Source organism: Artemia franciscana, chromosome 11 (assembly GCF_032884065.1).
Source record: "Artemia franciscana chromosome 11, ASM3288406v1, whole genome shotgun sequence".
NCBI lineage: Eukaryota > Metazoa > Arthropoda > Branchiopoda > Anostraca > Artemiidae > Artemia > Artemia franciscana.
In genome coordinates this window covers 5328468-5353931 of record NC_088873.1, presented here as the reverse complement: position 1 = coordinate 5353931, position 25464 = coordinate 5328468, and the positions used below count along the sequence as shown (strand labels likewise).

The 25464-nt window shown below is 34.4% G+C and overlaps 1 protein-coding gene across 1 annotated transcript in view; it reads right to left on the bottom strand.

Annotated features, from left to right (window-relative positions):
- The window catches only part of LOC136032724 (raf homolog serine/threonine-protein kinase Raf-like), a 116817-nt gene that overhangs the window by 31878 nt on the left and 59475 nt on the right, over window positions 1–25464 (bottom strand). Inside the window, 6 exon segments of the mRNA XM_065713041.1 lie at window positions 820–845; window positions 847–969; window positions 3791–3958; window positions 8888–9096; window positions 11998–12146; window positions 23106–23234. Of these exon segments, the coding sequence (XP_065569113.1) occupies window positions 820–845; window positions 847–969; window positions 3791–3958; window positions 8888–9096; window positions 11998–12146; window positions 23106–23234 (804 nt within the window).

The following is a 25464-nucleotide window of genomic DNA, read 5'->3' as shown; positions in this document are numbered from 1 at the left end:
TTTGTCCTTTGCGTTAGAATTATGCAGCTGTGGAAATTTGCGGAAATGTACATTCCTATCCAAGGTGGTTGATGAGTTGACACTAGAATAAGGACAGGAAAGTCAAACATAGGTGTTTTCCTCATCTGACAGCTTTTCAATATATTGTTCCTCCAAAACGATAAATCTTGGTTAATTTTCTTTTTTTGGTAACCCCTATTTGGTAATTAAATAAAAAAAACAAGTTTTTTTAAACTGAAAGTAAGGAGCGACATTAAACTTAAAACGAACAGAAATTACTCCGTATATGAAAGGGGCCGTTCCCTCCTTAACGCCCACTCTTTACGCTAAAGTTTGAATCTTTCTCTCAACTCTACTTTTTAAAACAGTAAAAACTGGTGAAAGTTTGTAACTTGCAGCCCCTCCCTTGGGACTGTGGGGGATTAAGCCGTCCCTAAAGACATAGTTATTAGGTTTTTCAACTATGCTGAACAAAATGGCTATCTAATTTTGATCCAGTGACTTTGAGAAAAAATGAACGTGGGAGGGGCCCTAGGTGCCCTCCAATTTTTTTGGTCACTTAAAAAGGGCACTAGAACTTTTAATTTCCGTTAGAATGAGCCCTCTCGCGACATTCGAGGACCACTGGGTCGATACGATCACCCCTGAAAAAAAAAAATTAACACGCATCCGTGATCTGTCTACTAGCAAAAACTTCGAGTTATTTGTTAATTTCTTTATAAAAAAAAAAACTTTTTTCTACAGAAAAAAGGTGAGTTGCTTGAAATAAGTCCGTTGGTTTTAAATAGGCATTACTCATTACTTAAAAGAAAAACGAACCTGAAGGCTGCTGAAACTGGTGTGATCCGGCCCCATCTAGTCTTCACAGTCGCTAGACCAAAATCGCCTATCTTAACTGTCCAATCATCGTGCAGGAAAATATTATTGCTCTTCAGATCTCTATGGATAATATTTTTGGCATGTAAATAACTGAAAAAAGAATACTCAATGAACAATTTGCCTTCCTTTAATCATGGTCATTAGGACTATGTTTTAGCTCAAATCTATTTACCATTTATTAATTTAAAGGGGCGAAATTGGAGGCAAAATGTCTTTGCTATAGTTCTACTTCGATCAAGCCCAAGGTAAATAACTGCTTTCCAGAAAAACTGTCTTATATTTTGAAGATGGGTAGATCAATTAGGAGAATAAGACTATAAAAGTTTAAAAGATTCAATATTTTAGCTCGATTGCATAAAGTCCAATTTACCTCGCTCAACGAATTTCTTTAAAATAGCAAAGAACATCCACCCAAAGAGCGATTTTTGTTGTCCCTAGTGACTGATCCAGAAGCTCATGTAATTCAGTCATTTAATCTTCAGTGTAGCTAAATCAAAGTCCCCTGCTTAGACTTCACTCTAGCCCCTTTAAAATCTTTTACCCCCCCCCCCCCACCCATAAAGCTTTAATCCTTCCGATTGTCTAAAAAAATGTTTCTTCTCAGTGGGGGGTGTGGACCGATGGAGACAGTAAACTGGAAATAACGGGATATTCAGGGCTTTAATATGGCTTCTTGAAAAATTGAAAAACAATTTACTGCCAAAGGCATGTATAGTGTTACCCATCTGCATTATAACAGTAAAAATAACTATAGTAAATGGGCCAAAAAGTATGGGTAATTTTATAAGATTGGAAATTGGCACTAGTGTCTACAAAAAACTATCAACACCATCTAGCATTTGGCGACACTTGGCACTTTCTTTCAGTGTAAATATAACGGCAATTAATTTAATTAGTGTATTTGGTAAAATTAGGGTAGTAATAAGCGTTCTAATATCACTTCCTGACAAAAAAAAACACTACAGAACTTGAAAAATGTCAAGTGCCACTAAACGCTAGATGTTGGTAGTTTTTTTTTTGTCGACACTACCACCAGTTTTCGCTCTGATCAGTTACCCATACTCTTTGAATAGGGTCACAAGTAATACAGCGATGTGTAGTAAAATTAAAAAGAGCTTTTCAAATTCAAGAGAGATGCAGGACTGCAGTTTACAGAACAATTATTAGCTTTTTTGATTAATTATCCTTTTTAGTAAGCTTAAATGCAATATATCTTTTTTTAGGCTCATATTCCGCTTATTCTACATTTTAAACAGCAAAGTTTGATAACTGGAAATAATGCAGATTAAATTAAGGTAAGCTCAAAAATAATTTTGAGTCTAACCTAATCTAAGTTCAAGAATTTTTGAGGATGTAATAACAAAAAAAAAACATTTCACAAATTGGTGACACTGAGTTAATTGCCTTTGTAGTAGCTTAATACCCTTGAAAGGGTATTGAGAAATCACTCGGAAAACAGCTTAGCTGAGTCTTCTCACAAATCTTGTGTTACTCTATTAGCTTTTTTGGTTATCAGATTTTTGGTACTAGCTTTTTTGGTTACTAGATTAAATTTCATTAATAGCTTTTTTGGTTATTTGGTTTTTGGCTTTTTTTTTCTTGTTCAATCCTCTTGCCCAGCAAAAATCCCCTCAAGACCCCCAGTTTCGTTCAATGTTTTTCTATTTACAAATACTAAAATAAAGACAAACTAACTTTTGTCATCGTAAATAGTTTGGATACCACAATAATTAAAATATTATACCCGTTTCCACTATATTTTCACTATACATCGTATCTTCTCAAAAGTTTAAATTCGACAATCTGTCTTAGTCGGCAATCTGGATTGTTCGCTACGGCAAAGATGACGAAGTTCGGCATGGCGTCAACACTTTACATTTTCAGATAACAAACTTGAGTTTTTTTTCTCTTCAGAATCACAGGGGGAAATCAGTAAGCATAGTAAAAAGCATAGATTACATGCTGGGTATAGTTTTTCCCCGTTAATAAAGGCTTCCAGACGTATAGCCAAGATATTCAGGCTTTTATTAGCATATATGGATAAATGGAATAAATGATCTAATAGATGATATAATTAATGAAAGAGGGAACACCTCAAATTCATTGACAACCAGACAGAGATTGTAGTGATTGTCAAGATCTAGTTAAAAAGCAAAAGGTTAAAAACCTAAAATTGAAAGTAACTAACAGTAGAAGAGAAAAACGAAATCAGGTACGTAAATATTCCATTTACTCCATTACTTGGGCAGTTTGTCTACCAACATCTGTTAATGATAACAGTTCAAAATTAATTTGTTTTCGTTCCAATGATTTTCGGCCATCGCATTCGAGTTTTCGATTGTCAAAGTATTTAGACTTAATTCATTTGGTAGTCCAAGTAATTAGCGAAAAACACCTCAAAATTACTGATAACCAGACATGGATAATATATATATATATATATATATATATATATATATATATATAAATATATATATATATATATATATATATATATATATATAATATATATATATATATATATATATATAATATATATATATATATATATATATATATATATATATATATATATATATATTATATATATATATATATTTATATATATATATATATATATATATATATATATATATATACATATATATATATATATATACATATATATATATATATATATATATATATATATATATATATATATATATATATATATATATATATACACAGTTCTAATTCTTTCACCTTTTTTAACTGTGAAAAAACACCCTGTGCCTTGGCTATTCTACCCCGTTTCTTCACTGCTCCCACCATCTTTACTAATAATACTACCTAAGTAAGTGAAGCTTGAATAGAAAGAAGTCCACTTAATATACCACTTAATATATTAATATACAAAAAATCCACTTACTCCATGCCTTGTGCAGTTTGTCTAGCAACATCTATTAATTGTAATAGTTCAAATTTAGTTTCATTAACATGAAGATGCTTATAGAGACTAGAGCCTTCACACCATTGGGTTACAATAGCAAGCTGAGGCTTGGAAACACATCCCATGAACAGCAGTACATTCACGTGCCTGCAAACAAAAGACTACAATAAATCGAAGCGAAATTGTCATTTTTTGGCCGAATGAAAGCAAATATAGGGGATAGGACGGATAAAATAGGGGGATAGGATAATTTCACTTTCAGGAAAACTGCTGAAAAACTGCTGATGATAACTAAATTTTTCGTAGTTACGCAGCCAAAAGTGGACAAAGAAGGGGCGTAATTTGCTATAGTGCAGGGGAGCCAAATGCCCCTCCCAGACTCCGGGTCCCCAACCCCAGTTTGCCACCCAGCTGATATTTAGTTTCTTCAAAAATCTTATCAAAACTAAGATAAGCCTAAATAATTGAAGTAACCACAGAAAAGGGTCAGAATTCTTTAGTATATCTATATCTTTATGGTACTCTATGGCTCATTTTTCAGTTTTCAGTGTGATGTTCACTTGATTTGGGAAAATTGACTCCAACTTTGCTCTCTCCCCCAAGATTTCGACAAAATTACGCCACTGGTATTAAGTCCCCGCATAGATCATTTCAAAGAGCTGAGAAATCATGCTATATTGCATAAGATCTCCGAAATTTTATTTTCTTACAGGGAAGGATAATTTTGCTCTCAGATACCGAAATGATATTTCAAATGTTGGCTGTGTTCCTATTTTGAACCTAAGTTATTCTTAGTAATTCTTGACATTCCATAAGCCCAAAATTAACTCGAGAATTTACCGAATTTTCCATCTAGAAGAGTCGAATAGAGTAAGTGGCTTATGAACACAGAATACTTTAACAGCCGTAAGTTAATACTTTTTCATAGACGTAAGTTACAACGAGGGAAAGGAAAGGAAATTAGTAAAAAAATTTTTAATTATAATGGTTAAAATACAGTTAGATATGCAAGTAATTAATTTGACACTTATAAAAGCAAAAATAATTAACTGCTTTATTCGTATCTATGGTTCAATCTATGATTGACACTTAAATATTTCAATCCTCATGCAGGGGTCCAATTAATTGTCAATCATCGAATGAGAATTGGGAAGAAATACTCCTGAGCTACACACAGAAAAACGTACAAGCGTGGAAACTGGCACTAGTATCGAGAGAAAAAATTTCAGCGCCATCTAACATGTGGCGACACTTGGCATTTTTTCAAGCTCTGAAATCATTTTTCTGTAAGGAACTGAGATCAGATACTTATTATAACACAAATTTTACCAACTATACTCACCAAATTAATTATTGTTACACTGACAAAATACTAAGTGTCGCCAGTTTCAAAACAAAACAAAAAACCACAAAGAAGAGAGAAACAAGGGGAATGCGAGTCAGTGAAAAACATAGACTATAATGCTAATATTTCGGTCATGACCTGCTTGACCGTCCCCAGTGCACAATATTAAAATAAAAATTACTAATAAAAAGCCAACGATAATATAAAAATGAAGTTTTAGTTCTTGTATTTTTTTAAGGTTTGATTTTTTATATTATCCTTGGATTTTATTATAAATGACAAAATTTATTGTAAGAGTGACAATAACGTCGTTCGATCTTTACTAGAGCCATAAGGTCCGAACAACGATAGTACGTACTTTTAGTTGCTGTAGCTTGTTTCTTACTACAGTAGTTGAGCAGAGGGTTGTTACTTCGGTATTGATTTCATTCCTTCTTTCATAAAATTTTTGAGATTTAAAATCAAGGATGCACTTCGCTAAATTGGGGACCCAAAGACATCTAAAGTTGGAATTTCAAATTGCTAATTACAGCTAAGTAGACAATCCATGACGTTTGGTTTCAGTTCTGAGTTTTCTTTACTTGTGTTCTAAGGGCTGGTGGCATGAAATTATTTCTAGTGTTTTGCCAAAGTTAGAGCAGCCATGAATTCTTCAATCGATAAATAATGCTAACAAAAAAGTTACTTTTTGTAACCCTTTCCTTTCTCGGTTGTCCAAATAAAGCAACGGGGAGAGAACCAGGAACGGTCTCCCCCCAAAGAGAAAGCTGTGGCTTCACCCCTGGAATATCTGGTTTCTATTTTTACTTTTAGATAGTGAAGCCAAAAAAGATCCCCTAGATACTTTTCAGTACAATTTCTCAATATTTTTTTATAGTTTCTATTTGCTAGTAGTGAGTTCGAACCCTGAACTGCGACAATTGACTTGACTAGAGTAAAGCCAACTACAGTTTTACTAAGGTCCGAGCGTAAAAAGTTCGCTTCATTATCATAGTCACAAAATGCGAAATTAAAAGCATGGGTCTTGTATAAAACCTAACTAAAATCGGGCCTTCGGTATTCAGAACACAAGGTCTCCAGTAAAGGACGAACCTCTGCCTATAATAACCAAAAATAACAATTTTAAAAACAAGTCGCGTCAATATTTCACTTTAATGTCATTTATGGTTTACTAAAGCTTCATTTATGAGTTCATTCTCATCTTGTATATGAAGATACAGTATTTTTACCAAAAAATTGATTATATTTTTAATATTATGTTATGTCAATTAATAGAACCAGTAGATATAACAATTAACTTTAAGATTAGCAAAAAAATTTGTCAAGTGAAGAAGAGTCGTCGCTTCCACATAACGAGGGACCATTTTTAGTTACAATATTTATTTATTTTCATTTACTTCCCACAAAATTGAGGAGTATAAATGACAAGTAATTAAATTTGTAAAAACTCTCCAACAAAGCAACGATTTATTGAAAAAAATACACAAAATAACGGAGAACAACAGACCAAATGAAACGCACCCAAAGAATGCAACAAATAAAAATAGCAAATGTTTGCTAAAGTCTAGAAAAAAAGGATAGAGACATTAAGAAAAGTCAAGTTAAAAACGGATAAATCAAAAAAAGATACGCCATGGATAGAGATTTTTTTTTACCTATTTAAGTTTATTATTTTAATCTTAGTCATTTCCAAATACTCACTCAGTCCTACTAAAACAAATAGTAAAATCAAGCATAAAATTACAATATTTTAGAAAATTGTAATTTATACCATAGCTCAAATTGCTTCAAATGAGAAACAAGTACAAATTACAACCCCCTTGTGTATCACAACAGATATAACAGCTAATGGAAAAGGGATTTGTTTTTTGTTTATAATACGTTATACGTTATTTGTTTATAAACGTTACTCGGGACTTAATCAATGTTAAAGTACAAATTACAACCCCCCTTGTGTATCACAACTAATGGAAAAGGGATTTGTTTTTGTTTATGAAACATAGTAAAAGAACCAGCGATAATTGGGAGAATACAAAACTAATTTCTTGACGTTACTCGGGACTTAATCAATGTTAAAGTACAAATTACACCCCCCTTGTGTATCACAACAAATATAACAACTAATGGAAAAGGGATTTGTTTTTGTTTATAAACATAGTAAAAGAACCAGCGATAATTGGGAGAATACAAAACTAATTTCTTGACGTCACTCGGGACTTAATCAATGTTAAACTGAATTTTAAAATAATTTCAGCTTCCCACTTCTTCGAGAAGGTTACAGTCAATTTAGTTTATGTAGAAGTCTGCTTAGAAAGTCTTTTAATTTCAATTTCAGTCATTATTTCAGCTTCGGCGTCGTAGCTGGACTTGCCAATTTTGCCTTTCTTTCATATTTAGACATCTTCCCCCCCCCCCCCATGATGATTTTGTCAGAGAAAAGTTGCTTGTTGCCACCTGTCGCTCGGTGTCAGACAAGATGACGTCCACCTGCAGGTGGCACTCTAAATCTGTGCCGAGAACAGTGCCGGATCGGGAGTTTGACTGGAGCGGTACACCTAAGAGAAAGCTCTTATTCAATGATTATACAAACTCTAACGCCGAACACTTGCTTGTTGGATGCAATTCTAGAACAAGTCGTATTAATGAACTTTCCAAAGCATTAGCTCATTTTGTTATCCGAGTGTCTACAAGCTGTTCTTATTCCAAAATAATTATTAAGGTCAATAGGCTCCTTCTAATAAATCCGTGCCAAGGACAGTGCCGGATGGGGAGTTTGACTGGAGCGGTACATCTGTCAAATTATGTACGGTCTTAAGACTTTTTGTCAATTCTGTAGGTTGCCAGATAGAGGCAAGTAGCTTGGTAAGAGTTGCCATTTTTGACTTTAGCTAACATGTTTTGAGTAGAAAAATCCATTCAGGAATAGTGATGTACACAGATGATGCAAATACCCTGGGCTACTTTCTGGCTTTTCGATGTCAGCAAACAAAAAATAAAAAGATCTCCATAGCACTCTTCTTCTTTATATTTATTTTTTTTTGTTTAGTTAATTTTTTTTTTTATCAGCTCTAACTGACCTAGCAGCAAGGGCGTGTCCAGGATTTTTGTTCCCGGAGGGGGGGATTTTTCGTTAAAAAAACTTTATAAGGCATTGGAAAACTGTTTTCACAACTTTAGTATGTTTTTATGAGTCGGACAAAATTTCGGGGGATGGGGAGTGGGGATTCTAACCCGCAAAGCCCCAAGCCGTCCCCAAACCGGATATGTCATTGCATAGCAGCATGCATATATCGGAAAGAACGACGAAGCGACTGAGAAAGAAGGAGAGAAAGAGGGAGGAAGGGAAGAAGGGAGGAAGAGAGAGAGAGAGAGAGAGAGAGAGAGAGAGAGAGAGAGAGAGAGAGAGAGAGAGAGAGAGAGAGAGAGAGAGAGAGAGAGAGAGAGAGAGAGAGAGGAGAGAGAGAGAGAGAGGAGAGAGAGGAGAGAGAGAGAGAGAGAGAGAGAGAGAGAGAGAGAGAGAGACTAATAAAGTATCAAATATTAAACAACGAAAAAACAATTTTATACATACTATATGTAATTGATACCATGTGATAATATATGCAGTACCATGTAATACCTTACAGTAGCTACCGTAAGAACCATCCAAATAAAAAAAGTAAAAGAAAGAGAGAGAGTGGGACTAATAAAGTAAAAATATTAAACAAAGAAAAAAAAGAGCGGAAGAAGACCTTGTTTTGCGGAGGACGGACACTTCATTCTTGAAAGCCTGCAATTGTGCCGGAGTAGGATCCCTAACATTGAGTGTCTTCACAGCAACTGGACCGTGCCAATGTCCCCTATATACAGTTCCAAAAGACCCTGAACCTATCCGTGGCCCTATGAGAATTTCATCAGCAGGAATCTCCCAGTCCTCAATTGATTCCCTAGATGAACGAACCTGGAATCAACAAAAAAAGTCAGCATTCAGAGCATTGGTCTTGAGGGGGGGGGAAGAAGAAAAGAGGGTACTTGGAAGAATTATAAAACGTTTGTGGACTATATCAATATCTATATGAAACATTCAATAGTTTAAAAAAAAGAAGACTGATTTTGGGCTAACAAACTGTCAGTCTGTAGAGAATGTAGGAGAAAATGCAAGCATAAAAGAAAACTTTAAGAAGGAATAAAAAGGTTGGGAAAAAAGAAACAAATAAATTTGAAAAAAAAAGAACCCTGGAACGAGCTGGTTACACACAAGCTACGTGGAATTATAAAAGAAATCTTAAAGTCAGAAGTTCAAAAAAAAATTATAAAATCATCTAATAGGCTTTAACAGGATTAATTAAATTAGCAGCAATCTACGAATCAACAAACAAAAACCTACAAACGAAGATGGACAAACACAATAAATCCAAAAATAACAGCATCGCACAGGGTTGCCACCCAAAAAAATCAGTGGATATTAGCGATTTTATGGTTGATTTAGTGAATTTCTTCAATAATCTAGTGATTTATGTGCTGATTTTTTTTTTGTTTAGGCAATGAAAAAAAAAAATCACAAACAAATAGTGTCAAATCGTTAGGTGTGACAACCCTGGCATCGAACCTTCCTGCCCTGAAATAATTCAAACCCCTTTTCAAAGAAAATTCTGGCTATGCCAGAAACGGTTCAGAAATTAGACATAAAATTATAGGAAATTATAAAAAAAAATAGTAAGTATCATGAGAAGCATGCAAAAGACAGAAAAATTAATTAATATGGTGAGCCTCCGATTCGACAAAAAGAATATACAAAACAATGATGGGTAAATTCAAGGAAGACTGAAATAATACCATTTGATTTCTTTCTCCTGAAATGATTTCAAAATTTTTAAAACAAAATTTTTTTTTAACAATTGCTAACTAATAATAAAATATATACATTGAATACTTTTTGACCGTAATTTTTAATGTATAACATACATATACCTTTCAGAAGGTCCCATGTTTTTGTTTATTGTCACTATTTCTTATTCTTTAATAATATTTTCTCCAGTGGCCGTTAAGACCAGTTAACGTTTCCTATCTTTTCTTTTCCTGTAAAAAATAAATTTCTGACGATTCTTCTTGGTAGGAACAAGATTACAGGAAACTTATATTTAAAAGATGTATAACGTAAAAACCGCAAGTCATCGAGTGATTAAAAAATTATTCTCCAAGAGCCCAAACTCAGACACGAAGTCCTAAGATCTTGTGGAGAATTCCAAGGAGCAGTAGCACTGATTTACAGCCCCCTCATATTTACCCCCCCCCCCGTGGATTTCGAAAGAATACTTTGGTTTTGCTATTTTCATTGAAAAATGCTTTTGATTGGTATATTCCTTCAACAATTTAAACGAACCAACAAAATTGCCCCCTCCCCCGTAGATTTTTGGGAAATGCAACCCCCTACAAAGAAAAAGCCCAAGATATTGGAGCAAATCCCAAAGAGGGGCAGCCCTGATCTAAAATCATTTGATTTCTAAATTTTTAAAACAAATCCCGGTTCAACCAGAAACAACCTTATTAGATTGAATTACAGGAAATTATGGAAAAAAAAAAATCGTAGATATTATGAAAAGCAGGAAAAGACACAAATGTAATTAATAAGACAAACTTATCACCGGATCTTCTATCATACATAAAACTATAACAGATGTCGACAGAAATGAGGTCATTTAAAAACCAAGACATGAACACTAAGGGAAATGAAAAAATATTGACAACAGATGACGAAAAAAAACAACCAAGAAGTTTGTAACGGATCAGGACTGTGTGATAAGAGTGAAATTCGCCCCTAAACAATATACTTAATATACTTAATAACAAATTGTTATTTCATAACATTGAGGCAAGTTATATTTATTGGAATATCAGGGTCTTGTTCAGTTTAGTTGCATAAAAAATTGTTATTCATTGCCTCAAAGAGCTGATTACATCTTTAATTTAGGTATGGGAAATGACACCCACCCCCTCCTTCAAAGAGCAAGAAACTTATAAAATAAGAATGAAAAATCTAAATTTCCTCAGCTGCATAGAAATAGGGTTTTTAGAGGGTCTTCCCCAAGTGAAATTGCCCCAACAACTGCAATAATACAACGGTTAAAGACGGATAAAAACGATTGGCGACATTAGAAATCAAGGAAGTTTAAACGTTGAAAAATTAAAAACCTTGTATTTAAAAATGGCGAAAAATGGCGAAAAAGAGAGATTAATGATGAAATTTGTTATTTTCAAATTTATCTTAAATTTGAAATTTATTTTCATTATTATTTATTTACGATAAGGTTCAAATGTTTGACAACACCAAACCATTCAATAGACTGAAGACTTTCCTTAACTCATTCCAAAAGGCATGAGAATCTTATAAGAGAGGAAAGTCAAGTTCACCTTAGTTAAAAAACGCCATCTATCACTACCAGACAAAATGATTAATACTACAAAAATACTTATAGAAGGGCGGTGACAGCTGCTTAATGGAGCAGCATACGATTAAGTTCAGTTGTTTCGGAGCAAATTATAAAACTAACACTGTTTTTTTGTGTGTGTGTGTGTGTGGGGCAGGGGGAGGGGGATAACTTGTCAGTAGCACTAATAGTCTTTAATTCCAATTAAGCTCACGTTTCTCTTACAAATCAATTTCATGTTTATTTTATTTATATCATTTCTTAGATTACTTATATTTATATTATTTATAATTATATTCTATTTGTATTTATTTATTTGATTTTCATATTTATTATATTTAAAAAAAGATTCTATTCATTTTTTACGTCATATTTTATTATACTATTTAATAATCATATTATCGTTATTCCTACTACAGTAGCGCCATCTTTACCTTTTTTGAGCTTTCATCAGCACTCCTGGCCCTAGGCCTCCAATGCCTTAAAGTATTCGTTGGACTAGCTTGAGCTGACTGGCTGTAGTGAGAGGAACCAATTTTCGTCGGGCTAGACGTTGGCGACGGCGGACCATTCCCGTTAAGACCTGGAAATATCCCCTCTGGTTTTAATTGCTGTAATCTACGAGAAAACTATTTTTTAAACTGAAGTAGCAAGCACGTCTATTAAGACAAAATAAATAAAATAAAAAAAAATCAAGAGGAAAATAAGACGAAACAGCGAAATTTATAGAAGGGTGGAAAAATTGAAAATTTCGTATTTAATTTGCTTATACTGCCAAATGGGCCCTCTACTTTATTTTAGTAGAAACAAAACTACAAAATGATTATAACCGTTTTAATTTATTTGAAGTTTAGCTCCCCTAAACTATCTGCGACTGGGGCAAGTGCTTGTTTGTATTAAGACAAAAATTAATAATAAAATCAAGTGGAAAAATAAGACAAAACAGCAGAATTTAACCAACATTCGAATATGATTTGATTGTAAATTTAAAAACACGGAATTTTAAAACAAAAGGAAAGCAAAAGGAAAACAAAAGGAAAGCATTAAACAAACAAGCTGGAAATGAAGTAAGGTTTAGAAGGTGTTTTTACAAATGGAACAAATTACTATAATATACACAATAGCGTCGACACCTTACTCTGAAAACATTCCCAGAGTTGTGTTGCAAATATTTGTTTTTAATTAGTTTGTGTTATACTGAACAGAGACAAAATTAGTTTTAATTTTGTGCAGCATATTTTTGTGCGAATAAATTGAAGTAAAATTACTTGTAACTGTATTTCGACACTGAAAACCCAAGGAACCACCAACTACCAGCAGACTCAAGCGTAATAGGTATTAATCATTAATTAAAAAAACTTTGTTTCTTTTTTGTCAATTTTGTAAAATGTTGACACCATGTCAACATTCTGTCATCTTTCGGCGACTGAAAAAAAAAATTCATTATCGACATAGAGCATATAAATTCAAGCGAAATATTCAAAATGGGAGGTAGAATGATAACATTAGAAAAATGGTTTGTTTATATTCATGAATAGAAAGAAGTATCAGAATCAATTAATTAACGGAATAGTAAATCAGTACAAAATATTATTACAATGTTAGATTTGAAACAATCACCAATGAATTGGGTCCGGTTTGCTATTGCAAATCGAACACTTAAGAGCAAAATTTCGATATGATTTTGTTTGTCAGGTGACTTTATAGAAGTAGTTTTATCAATAACTCCAAATTTCAAAACATAAATTCGAAAATTTTGTCTTCTTTCTTTGAAACTTCACCCTACTTCTATCAGATGTCAATTATTTTGACATCAATTATTTATCAATTATTTTGAATTGCCAGGTGGATCTTTTGCTCCAAAGAAAATATAAAAAAGAAAACTCGATGCAGTAGCAGCCAATAGTTCTTAAAGCTGTATTAACAGCAGTTGCATGTGGTCGTATCAGCGTTTGTCCATCAAAGGATAGGGTTGTCCACAGGATTGCCACGCGGTGAAAAAAAAAATCAATAGATTTTAGTGATTTTTTGGTTTACTTAATGATTTTCTTCAATAATCTAGTGATTTATGTGCTAATTTAGTGATTTTGTTTTGGGCAATAAAAAAAACAACTAGAAATAATGATAAATCACTAGGGGTGGTAATCCTGGTTGTCTGGCTGGGCAAACAATATGGCAGTGGAAATAAATATGGCTGGATTGCAGTTTAGGGCTACGAGGAAGAACATTTTAATATTCTGAGATCAGGTATTCGGACAAACGGTAATAGGTTACCAGAAATTTTACTTTCCAGAATTTCAGCTAAAATTTAGGTCAAACGAAAAGCCAGACCTCCTATAATGGATGAAAATACATTATTAAAGAGATCTAAAAGAAGTAGGTACTAAAACTAACGGATTAAAGAATAAATTTTTTCAGAAGTATTATACTTAATATACTCTCAGAAGCAAATTCGCCAACTCATGTTATTACAAATTTAAAGTAAAAATCATCAGATTTACTCTTGACCATGTATATTCGCAAAGGAATTTCTTAAAAATTAAGATTTATATTCCCTGTCCGAACACCAATTGGTGACAGTGGGAGGTAAGAGGTCAAATCCCCCCCCCCCGGATTAGCCCCCTATATTGTGAAGAGTACCTTTTTAGTGGCACCATTGACAAAAATCGAAAAATCAAGAAAATTACCCCCTCAGTATTTCGAAAAATAAATTAGGCCCCTCCCATATGTTAGTGAATTGGTACCACTGTTAGCTGTGAAACATGCGACTTGGTGACAAGCCTAAAGCAGCAGCTTGTATCAAAAGGACAATATGTTCATATTACTGGATTCATTAACTTCAAGTCCATAAATTTACTAAGCCAAAAGTATGCTATTACCTGATCTCTTTCTTAGAAAATGATCTAAACGTTAAAAAAAAGTAAAATTTAATTTGATAGATTTTCAATTAATACCAAAATTTTCGTCTTACAATGAAACAGTAGGACTGCAGAAACAAGAAATAACAAAAACCTGGACAGGTAACATAAGCTACAGCATAGTAACATGTATTGAAAAAAACGACAAAATCTTCTCCGCTACCAAAGGTAAAAAAAAACTTCAAATTATGTTTATACCAAAATACAATTCAGACTATTCTCCATCTTCAAGCGTGGAAGCAAAATCAAAGACATTCTCCCACGATATGATCGTGTTATGAATAAAACTAGCGACGAAGCTTCATGTGAAATTTTTTACAATTGTTCATTTCGTAGACTTTTAAATAATTTCAGAGGCCCAATATGAAGTATCTGTTCAACCTTAGGCCCATTCTAAAAAACTAAAAGGTTCATCGACCTAATAATAAATACTGAGCAGAATGGCACTTCTCAAATTATTTCCTAGCTTTCCTTGAAAAATTATTTTGCAGTCTACCACTACGTATTTAGAGCAGGTTTTATAAAGAATAGAAAACCAAGCTAAGCTGATCGACACTACTTTTCTAAACTGTGTTTTCTAAAAGGTCACAACACTCACTTTAACTGTTACTGAAAACAGACGTTAGGTGAATATAAACCCCTGAACTTCCATGAATTGGCAAAGACAAAAAAGTTTGGCTATTTGGAACATGGAATAAGACAAGACATACACATATGATTCCCACAAGCCGCCTAACACCGATTTGAGCTAAAAGCACACGATGAGGTGCATTCTGTCCCAGACAAATATAGCTTCCAGTCTCTTAGCAGATCGACTCAAAAAGTGATTTATGAAACCAGCAGCTACACGAGGAACTATTTTGAAGTGGTATTATTCACTTAATGTGGAAGATGGATGGAATAATTTCAGAAAAACAATTTGTGAAGTTGCTGATGGTGTCCTAGGGAAGAGTGCTAAGACTGCAACTAGGAATATCAGTGAAAAAGCTTTAGGTTCAATAGAGAGTAGAAGGGGTTTGTATAAGAATTATCTGAGTGATAGGTCGTATGAAAACAAAAGGAATCTAAAGAAAGTGGAAAAAGCATAAAAATATGAACTACGGAGATGTGAAGTGGAGGCGATGAATAAAATTGCTGAGGATCTGGAAGATGCGGCTAGACGGCATAATAGTAAAATATTATACTGGCATGTTAATAAATTGAAAGGGAGTAGCCAATCCGGACTAGTCCCAGTTAACGATAGAAATGGGGCCACAATTAGTGATAAGGAAAAAATTAAAGAAAGATGGGTGGAACATCTTGAGAATGTGCTAAACCGAGATAAAGTTGCAGGAAAAGACATAGACGAAAATGAAAAAGTTAGTGATACCCTGGATGTGAAGGAAGATCTGTTTAGTGAAGAAGAATTAGCGACAGTACTAAAAGGATTAAAAAATAATAAGGCCCCAGGTGCTGATAGTATGATTAATGAGTTTCTTAAATATGGTGGCTCTGAGGTTAGGATTAAGCTACTGAAGATTATGAACATGATTTTTGAAAAAGGGGAGGTACCCAATGATTTTAGGAAAACCTTAATTAAACCACTGTATAAGATAGGTGACAAGAGTGAGTGTCGTAATTATCGAGGCATTGGTCTGGTTTCTGTAGGTAGCAAATTACTGAGTAAAATGATAATTTTTAGACTGAGAGATGCTGTAGACAAAGTTTTAAGGGAAGAACAATGCGTTTTTAGAAAAGGTAGAGGATGTGTCGACCATGTTTTCACTCTTAGGTTGACAATTGAGAAGTCCCTTCGTTGTCAAACACCTTTGGTCCTCAGTTTTATCGATTATGAGCAAGCTTTCGGTTCTGTTGATAGAAGAGCGTTAACAAAGGTCTTATCGTTATATGGTATACCAGAAAAATACATTAAAGTGATTTGTGCTATGTACGAGAATAATACTGCTGCGGTTAAGGTAGGAAATGAGGTTAGCAACTGGTTTTGTATTAAATCAGGAGTTAGCAGGGTTGTGTTCTATCCTCCTTTATATGGATCATTTTGATGGACTTCGTCTTAAGGAGCACAGGAAAGGCAATTGGAGACCATGGAATCAAATGGGGAGGAAGAACGCTCCTGGACTTGATTATGCTGATGATTTAAGCATATTAGATGAAAGTGTGAGCAAAATGAATGAATTTTAAGAGGTTTTGCGAGTTCAGGGTGCTACAATAGGCCTGAAAGTCATTAAGGCTAGGAATAAGTGAAGATGAACAGGTGACCTTAGGTAACGAAAAGATTGATCAGGTTGGGAGCTTCAATTACCTTGGTAGTATTATTAGTAAAGATGGTGGGAGCAGTGAAGATGTTAAAAGTAGAATAGCTAAGGCTCAGGGTGTTTTTTCACAGTTAAAAAAAAAGTTTGGAAGAATAGAAAGATAAGTCTACAAAACAAGATTAGAATATTGGAAGCTACAGTGATGACAGTGGTCAAATATGGCTCTGAAGCATGGGCACTCCGAAAAGCAGATGAAAATTTACTAGATGTTTTCCAGAGAAATTGCCGACGGATTGTTCTGGGTACCCGGCTGACTGACCGAATTTCAAACAGTAGGTTGTACGAAAAGTGTGGTTCAATCCCGCTTTCTGGGGCTATAATGAAAGAAAGGTTGAGATGGCTAGGCCACGTTCTACGGATGAAGGATGACAGATTACCGAAGATTGTCCTTTTTCGCCAACCGTCTGGGGCTACACGGAAAGCAGGTCGTCCTTGTCTGGGTTGGGAGGATGTCATAAATAAAGATTTAAAGGAAATGGAACTTCCTGGGAGGGTGTAAGAGGGAGGCTTTAAATAGATTAGGTTGGAGGAGGAGCGTGCGTAGCTGTGTTGGCCTCATGCGGCTTGGTGCTGCAGTGAGTTATTATTAGTAGTAGTAGTAGTATATATTCACCCTCTGCCCCCCATAAATGATGGCTGCACACTGCCTCAACTTTACAAAACGGTGTAATTACCTTTTGACCAAAATACCATGAAACCATAAAACTAAAACATAAAAAAACTAAGAAGGAATAGTAACTCAGCATCTGTCCACTCAAATACAAGGCTTTCTCCTAGAATCCAAGACAATTTTCAAAAGATAGGTATTTGAGACCATAATTGAAGGGAGTTCTAGACATAAAATTCAAAGTATTAGAAAAGTCAACTTCAAAACTTTCCTGTAAATACCAACAGAAACGAAAGAGCATTTGTAGTTATGATTTTGGGAAGCTTATTTTGAAACGACAGATGACTTGAAAATATCATTGCATTATTAAAATATTAGCAGTTTTTTATACTGATAATCAGGTACAAATTATAGAAACTAGCCAATGCTTGTTGCAAGGATTGATGAAACTCTTTATTCTGTTTGACTTTCACATGGCACATTTTGAACCCCCCCCCCCGAAGTTCTGCAGATATTATTGCATATTAAAATGTTAGTTTTTTCATATTGAAAATCATATAGAACTAATAAGCTTGGCGACTAGTCAACCTTTGAAGCTAAGACTGATTATACTGTATCATTTTCTAAGATAGCTCATTAAATTACTACTGTTACTAACGACATCAACTGAGCGCAGCCATAAGTCGCATGAGGCCAACACAGCTGCGCACGCTTCTTTTCCACCTCAATCAATTCAAAACTTCACTCTTTATCCCCTGCTATTTAGTTCCGGTTTCCATTAAATCTTTTTTGTTGCCTCTTTTCCACCCCATTAATCCTCTTCTTTAATTTACACGGTAGTTATATGCCTGATAGTGTCTGTCTAGGTGATAGTGAGGTGGCACCCACCAATTTACCAAAATATTTAGGTCTCCCGATTGGGTCTTCGATCAAGAATACATGAAAGCTTTTGCTTCGGAATGCTGAACAGAAACTTAAAATTGCTTATGCTAGTGTGGTTACATCGCAGCTGAATCTGGAATGGAAAGCCCTTTCTTGAATTATAATAGTGTGGCTCTCCCGCATTTTCTATATTTGACACCGTTTTGGCACATTTTTACTTATTCTGATAGGCGAGTGTTGCGAAAGTGCTATTCTAAGTACGCGAAGCTTTTGCTTCAGGCCCCTAGGTGGTTCAAGGATATGTACATCGTTAACCGTTTCGATGTGGTGGAACCGGTTCAGGCCGGGGGTGAACAGTTTCAGAAACGTAACCAGTCCTCTTCTCACCTGTGGAAGGGCGCACTATTTTAGATTTGGTGTTATTAGTAATTTGTGTATACCTTTATGACAAGTTTTTTTTTTTGTTTTCCTTTCTTTTATTGTACTCCGTCGTTTACTTTTTTTTTTTTATAGATGGGTAATAAAGAGCATTCATTCATTCATTTGGGGCAACCTGCTTTTCCCTCGGCAACAAAATCCTTACCCCCCTATATTTTTTTGAATGAGGGTTCTTGTGCAAATGTAAGACCCCTAAAAGGGTATGATTAGGATGAACATTGTAGATGTGGCTTATATGCATATCCAAATATAGACAAACAAAACCCCAATCTTTGGCAATCTGGCATCATTCATCAGTAAAACGTAACCTTTAAGTCATTATAGCCCGAGAAAGTTGGATCAAACCACGAATTTCGTACATCTTACGGTTAGATCTACGGTTAGCCAAATGAGTTTCTAAGAATGTCCTAGATAAACATTCTGACAAAATTTTCTTGGATCTTTCGAAGCACCCATATTTCAGCGGCCATACCTGAACACCATAATGACATTCGTTTTCACTATTCTATTCTTAGTTCTCCGACTTATCTTCTATTCTTCTAGCTTTTTTCAACCGTATTCCCTATCTAGCTCAAGCACGGTTGAAACTTGTGGGAAATTTAATTTTGGGCCAAGAGAACAGAGCACACGGACACTTCATCAATTTCACAGTCACGACTGTCGAAAAAAGAAGAGGTCAAGAAACTGGATTGGGACAGATTACTCAACGGTTTCACTAAGCTGCGGAGTCGTCATTATCCCCAATTTTAGGTACATTTGCTCAGTGTTGTTTTGTTTTTGAATCTCCATTAAATAATCAAACGAAAAAATCTTTGCCCCCTCCCCCCTACATTTTGTAAATAGGCGTTCCTGCACAATTGTAACACCCCTAAAAGGGTTTAATTATTATTAAAATTGTAGAAGTAGCATAACGCATATCCAAGAACCCTACTATGGAAAATAATTCCTTCGGAAAACCTTCTGACAAATCTTCTCTGGTCTTTCAGAGCACCCGTGTTTCAGAGCCATACATGCCACTCTCGTGATTATCGTTTCCAATATTCTAATCTTTATTCGCTGAATTATCTTCCTATTTCTATAAAATTCTTTTCAACTTTCAATCTTGGGCCTTGGGTATTATATTTTTTAGATCTTCGCTATATTCCTCACCCACTACCCAAATTAGTGAAGCTATTCATTTGATCGATTTTCTCGTTATCGAGTATCACCTCTTCACCCTCATTTATTACTAATGCATTTAGGCATTAAGCCAGCGTTAACCATTATAAATAACTCTTTACCCTTGTACTAATCTTTCTCTCATTATTAGATCTTTAACCTGCATTGTTTTGTGATTCTGTTTTCGTTTTACACTGTTTGACTTGAGTTTTCTATTCAGCTATTTATTTTCTTACTTCTTCTTTTTTTCTTTACCTTCTAATTGTCGTTTATCAATTAAGTATTATCTATCCATCTGTATATCAACCCCCTCTTTCATTTTTTTTTACCAATAATTTTGCAATGTTTGCTTCACCAGCATTCAGATATATTATTTTTAGGCGCTACATATTACTTTTTTTTTAATTTTTGACTGACCAATTCAATGTACTAGATTTTTTTAATTAGTTCTTAACATTTATCAAATGTTTTAGGGACTGCTGTTTTGTTTCTTGTTGTCTTTTACTTAATATAAGAAGCGAATTAGACTATTAGAGATTGAGATAGTCTACGGAAAATAATTAAATTAAAGAGAAAAAAAATCAACTGAAAGTAAGGAACAACATTAGAATTTAAAACGAACAGAAATTATACGAAGTATACAAAGGAGGTTACTCCATCCTCAACACCTTCTTCTTCACACTGAAGTTTTTTAGTACTTAAAAAGATCGTCTTATTATTCATGAATCGTTAATAAAGAATCGGGACAAAACTGAAACTTTAGAGTAAAAAGCGAAGTGTTTAGGAGGAGCAGCCACTTTCATATACGTAAACACTTTATATTCGTTTTTAGTTTTAATGTTGCTCCTTACTTTCAGTTGAAAAATTGTTTAAACTTTTTATTTATTTCTAATGATTTTTGAAAAGTGCCAGAAAATCCGGCTCCACCTCCGTTGACCCCCCTTTCTTCCCATAAAAAATCCTCTTGACAACTCGATTCCGGTGAAAATTTATCCCAGAAAATTACCCTTAACATCTCCATACGTAAAATTGAGTCGGCAATGAAAAAGTGAGACCAATAAAAAGAATTTCGAATAGAAAATTCCCCCAGTGGTAAATTTCCCCCGATAAGCTCACTCATGAAACTTCCCTCCCCATGGAAAATTTTACCCGTCAAAAATCCCCCAAGCAGAAATTCCATCACCCCCTACCCGAAATTGTATCGATTACTATTGAGCACATCGATTCTTACTAACAAGTTCGTCACCCCGAACCGTTTGATAAATATCATACAGTTCGTGGTAACGAACTGTAGTAAGGAGCGACCCGGCTCAATAGTAAACGAAACTCTAAAAAACGGAATTTTGATGCTAATAGTTATATCAAAAGAATTGCATTTTCACGCTGATTCTAAATATATAAGTTTCAATTAATTTTGTCTTTGTCATCAAAAGTTACGAGCCTGAGAAAATTTGCCTTATTTTAGAAAATAGGGGGAAACATCCCCTATAAGTCATAGAATCTTAACGAAAATCACACCATCGCATTCGGCGTATCAGAAAACCCTATAGCAAAAATTTCAAGCTCCTATCTAAAAAAATGTGGAATTTCGTATTTTTTGCCAGAAGACAAATCACGGGTGCGTGTTTATTTGTTTGTTTTTTGTTTTAGTTTTTCTTTTCCCCAGGGGTCATCGTATCGACCAAGTGGTCCTAGAGTGTCGCAAGAGGGCTCATTCTTACGGAAATGAAAAGTTCTAGTGCCCTTTTTAAGTGATCAAAAAAATTGGAGGGCACCTAGGCCCCCTCCCACGCTCATTTTTTTCCAAAAGTCAACGGATTAAAATTTTGAGATAGCCATTTTGTTCCGCATAGTGGAAAACCATAATAACTATGTCTTTGGGAATGACTTACTCCCCCACAATCCCTGGGGGAGGGGCTGCAAGTTACAAACTTTGACCAGTGTTTACATATAGTATTGGTTATTGGGAAGTGTACAGACGTTTTCAGTTTGTTTTTTTTGGTTTGGGGGGTGGGGTTGATGGGAGGGGGCTATGTGGGAGGATCTTTCCTTGGGGGAATATGTCATGGGGGAAGAAAAATTCAATGAAAAGGGCGCAGGATTTTCTAGCATTACTATAAAAAAACAATGAAAAAATAAACATGAAACGTTTTTTTTAATTGAAAGTAAGGAATAGCATTAAAATTTAAAACGAACAGAGATTATTACGCATATGAGGGGTTCTAAAAATACTTTAGCATAAAGAGCAAGGTATTTAGGAGGAGATTAATACCTCGCTCTTTATGCTAAAGTATTTTTATTAATTTCAACTATTTATTCTACGGCCTTTTTGATTCAGGGGTCATTCTTAAAGTATTGGGACAAAACTTACGATTTAGTGTAAAGAGCGAGGTATTAACGAGGGTACAAACCCCCTCGTACACATAATAAAAATATAAGAATATAAAAGTTTGTTACGTAAGTTAATTCTTAAGTTACGCATATTTTTTACTAATAAAAACGTTCGTTAAAAATTAAAAGTTTTAGTAGCCTTTTTAAACAACCGAAAAATTGGAGGCCAGCTAGGCTTCCTTCCCCACACCTCATTTCTCAAAATCGTTCTGATCAAAACTAAGAGAAAGCCATTTAGCCAAAAAAAAAAAAATTATATACAAATTTCATTTCAATAATTTATGTGCGGAGAGCCAAAATCAAACATGCATTAATTCAAAACCGTTCAGAAATTAAATAAAAAAAACTAATTTTTTAACTGAAAGTAAGGAGCGACATTAAAACTTAAAACGAACTGAAATTACTCCGTATATGAAATGGGTTGTCCCCTCCGCAATCCCTCGCTCTTTACGCTAAAGTTTGACTCTTTGCCACAATTCTACTTTTTAAAACAATTAAAAGCTTTAGCGTAAAGAGCGAGGGATTGCGGAGGGGACAACCCATTTCATATACGGAGTAATTTCTGTTCGCTTTAAGTTTTAATGTCGCTCCTTACTTTCAGTTAAAAAAACTAGTTTTTTTTTATTTAATTATAACCAAGAACGGCAACAAGTCTTTTTTGTTGCTTCTCTACGTCACTTTCCTAGTTACATATTTCCTGGAGTTAATTGCATTTTAAAAGACACACTGCACAAGTGTTTACGAGCAAAAAACAGAAAATAGCAAAACAATAGCGAAAGCAAAGAATAAAGCCAACAAGTACAACACAGTTCATTCAACATATCAATACCAACATGCAGGAACAGCTAATCCGGTGGCAGCCACATTACTGAATGCATCCATGCGAGCTCGCCTGCCCAGACCACCTCTCATCAAACGAGGTGAAAGCAAGTGAGATAATAAACTATGTTTTCCTCCATTTTCTGAATGGAATAAAGAAAAAATTTAGCAACAGACAATTCAAAATCTTGGCATCCATTGATTGCATTTGTTCAATACAGGATGTTAAAAGCAGATTTTAACAAATGATGTCGAATTTTACCTCAATTGATGTCGCTTTGGGCTTTTTACTTTTTATGTCCAGCGAAAATATGTCATTCCATGTATCAGATACCATTGGAAGTGGGTACAAGGGCGTATCCAGGAAGTGGAGGTTCCATAGTTTGGACCCCCCCCCCAAAAAAAAATTATTCGACTCGTAAAAACTTAACAAACATGCACATACTTATTTGTGTTCTTCAAAGTTTTCCTGTACCCCCCCCTTCCAAACAAAATCCTGGATACGCCCTTGAATGAGTAGTTTTGTTTCCAACAGAACTGAGCACAACTAACTACAAGACAATTTCAAAATATCACCTTAGAGGTTTGTACAATGATAAAAAGACAAAACAGAAAAAAAAACATAATAGTTAAAAGATGCACATCGATTGATTAAACATAATCAATACAGGGATTTTCCAAACACATTTTACCAGATGATAGGTTTTTTCTATTTGTTTTTGTTACCTGCAGCAGTTTGTCATTAAGGTATAAAGAGACCCTTGAAAATGGGTAGTTATGATTTCAACTCGAATCTAGCATACCTTAACTACTTTCTCGATATGAGATCATCGAACCCTGATGAGATTTTGCCAAATACAATTTTGAAAATATTTTCTTAGAGGTTTATACATTGAGCAGAAAAAAAAACAAAAAAAAAATTTCCGAAGATGGACATCGATTGCATAGACTTGATAAATACAGGTCCTGGCACCTGGTGTTTTAGTCTGTACTTTTTCTGGTGTTCAGCACTTTTTTACTTTTATTTTATTTCTCGCGACAGTTTGTCATTCTAGGTATAAAGAGACCCTTGAAAATAGGTAGTTTTGTTTTCAACAGAATTGGCACAAATTAGCTACTTTCTCAATACGAAATCATTGAACCCTGATGAGATATAGCCAAACGTAATTTTGAAAATATTATCTTAGAAGTTTGTACATTGAGCAGAAAAAAAAAATTCAGAAGATGGATATCGATTGGTTGAACTCGATCAATACAGGGAGTTCCAAACACATTTTAACAGACAATATCTCAACTGTTGTAATTTTTGACTTTGACTTTTTTATTTCCTGAGACAGTTTGCCTTTCCGAGTGTGAAAGAGACTCTTATAATGAGTGGCTTTGTTTTCAACAGGGTTGAGTACTCCTTCACTACTTCCTCGACGGAAAATCTAACACTGATAAGATTTTACCAAAAGTTATTTTGAAAATATTACCTCGGAGGTTTGTACATTGAGCAAAAAAAAAGAAAAAAAATGTTTAGAAGATTGGCATCGACTGGTCGAACTTGGTCAATACAGGGAGTACCAAACACATTTTACCTGGTGATAGTCCAACTGGTCTCTGGTTTGCTTTTAGTTTGTTTTGTTTTTTTTTCCTGTGACAGTTTGTAATTGGAGGTTGAAAACGACACTCAAAATGAGCAGTTTTGTTTTCAACGGAATTCAGCACCCATTAACTATTTTATCGACGCAAAATTGAACCACCATGAGATTTTGTTAAACAAATTTTGAAACTAATACTTTAGGGGTTTGTATATTGAGCCGAAAACCAAAACAACTTATTGTCGGGAAATTCGAAAGACGGGCATCTATTTGAACCTAAAAGGCTATTCCAAACACTCGCTTTTTCGGTACGTTCAATTTCGTGTCCAATTACGAGTTCTTAATTACGTTCTCGATACAGGATCCAACCTTGGTAAGATTTTGCTAAACATGATTTCTAATCTGATATTTTAGAGTCTTGTACTATGAACGAACTTGAAAATGTTTGTATACCCTGGAATAAAATTCTAACAGATCTTAAGGAGAACAATGCTCCATTCACTCTCTGCTATTATTAATCTAGTTTTTAGGCAGAACAGGTTAATGAGTGTTAATTAGTGGGAAAAGACTGACTAGGGGAATGATTTACTCTACAAATCCATTTAAGGGCACCAAATAAAAAAAAAGCATTGTCGTATTTAGAATAAGTCGTTAAGACTTTGTACTTTTTGACCTCTTTGTCCTTGTATATATCGAAGCGATCCATTTTTAATGTAAGAACAGGCTGGAATGGAGGGAGGGAAGGAGGTCATATTATTACAAAATTTTCATTTAGTTCTACTTTTTTTAT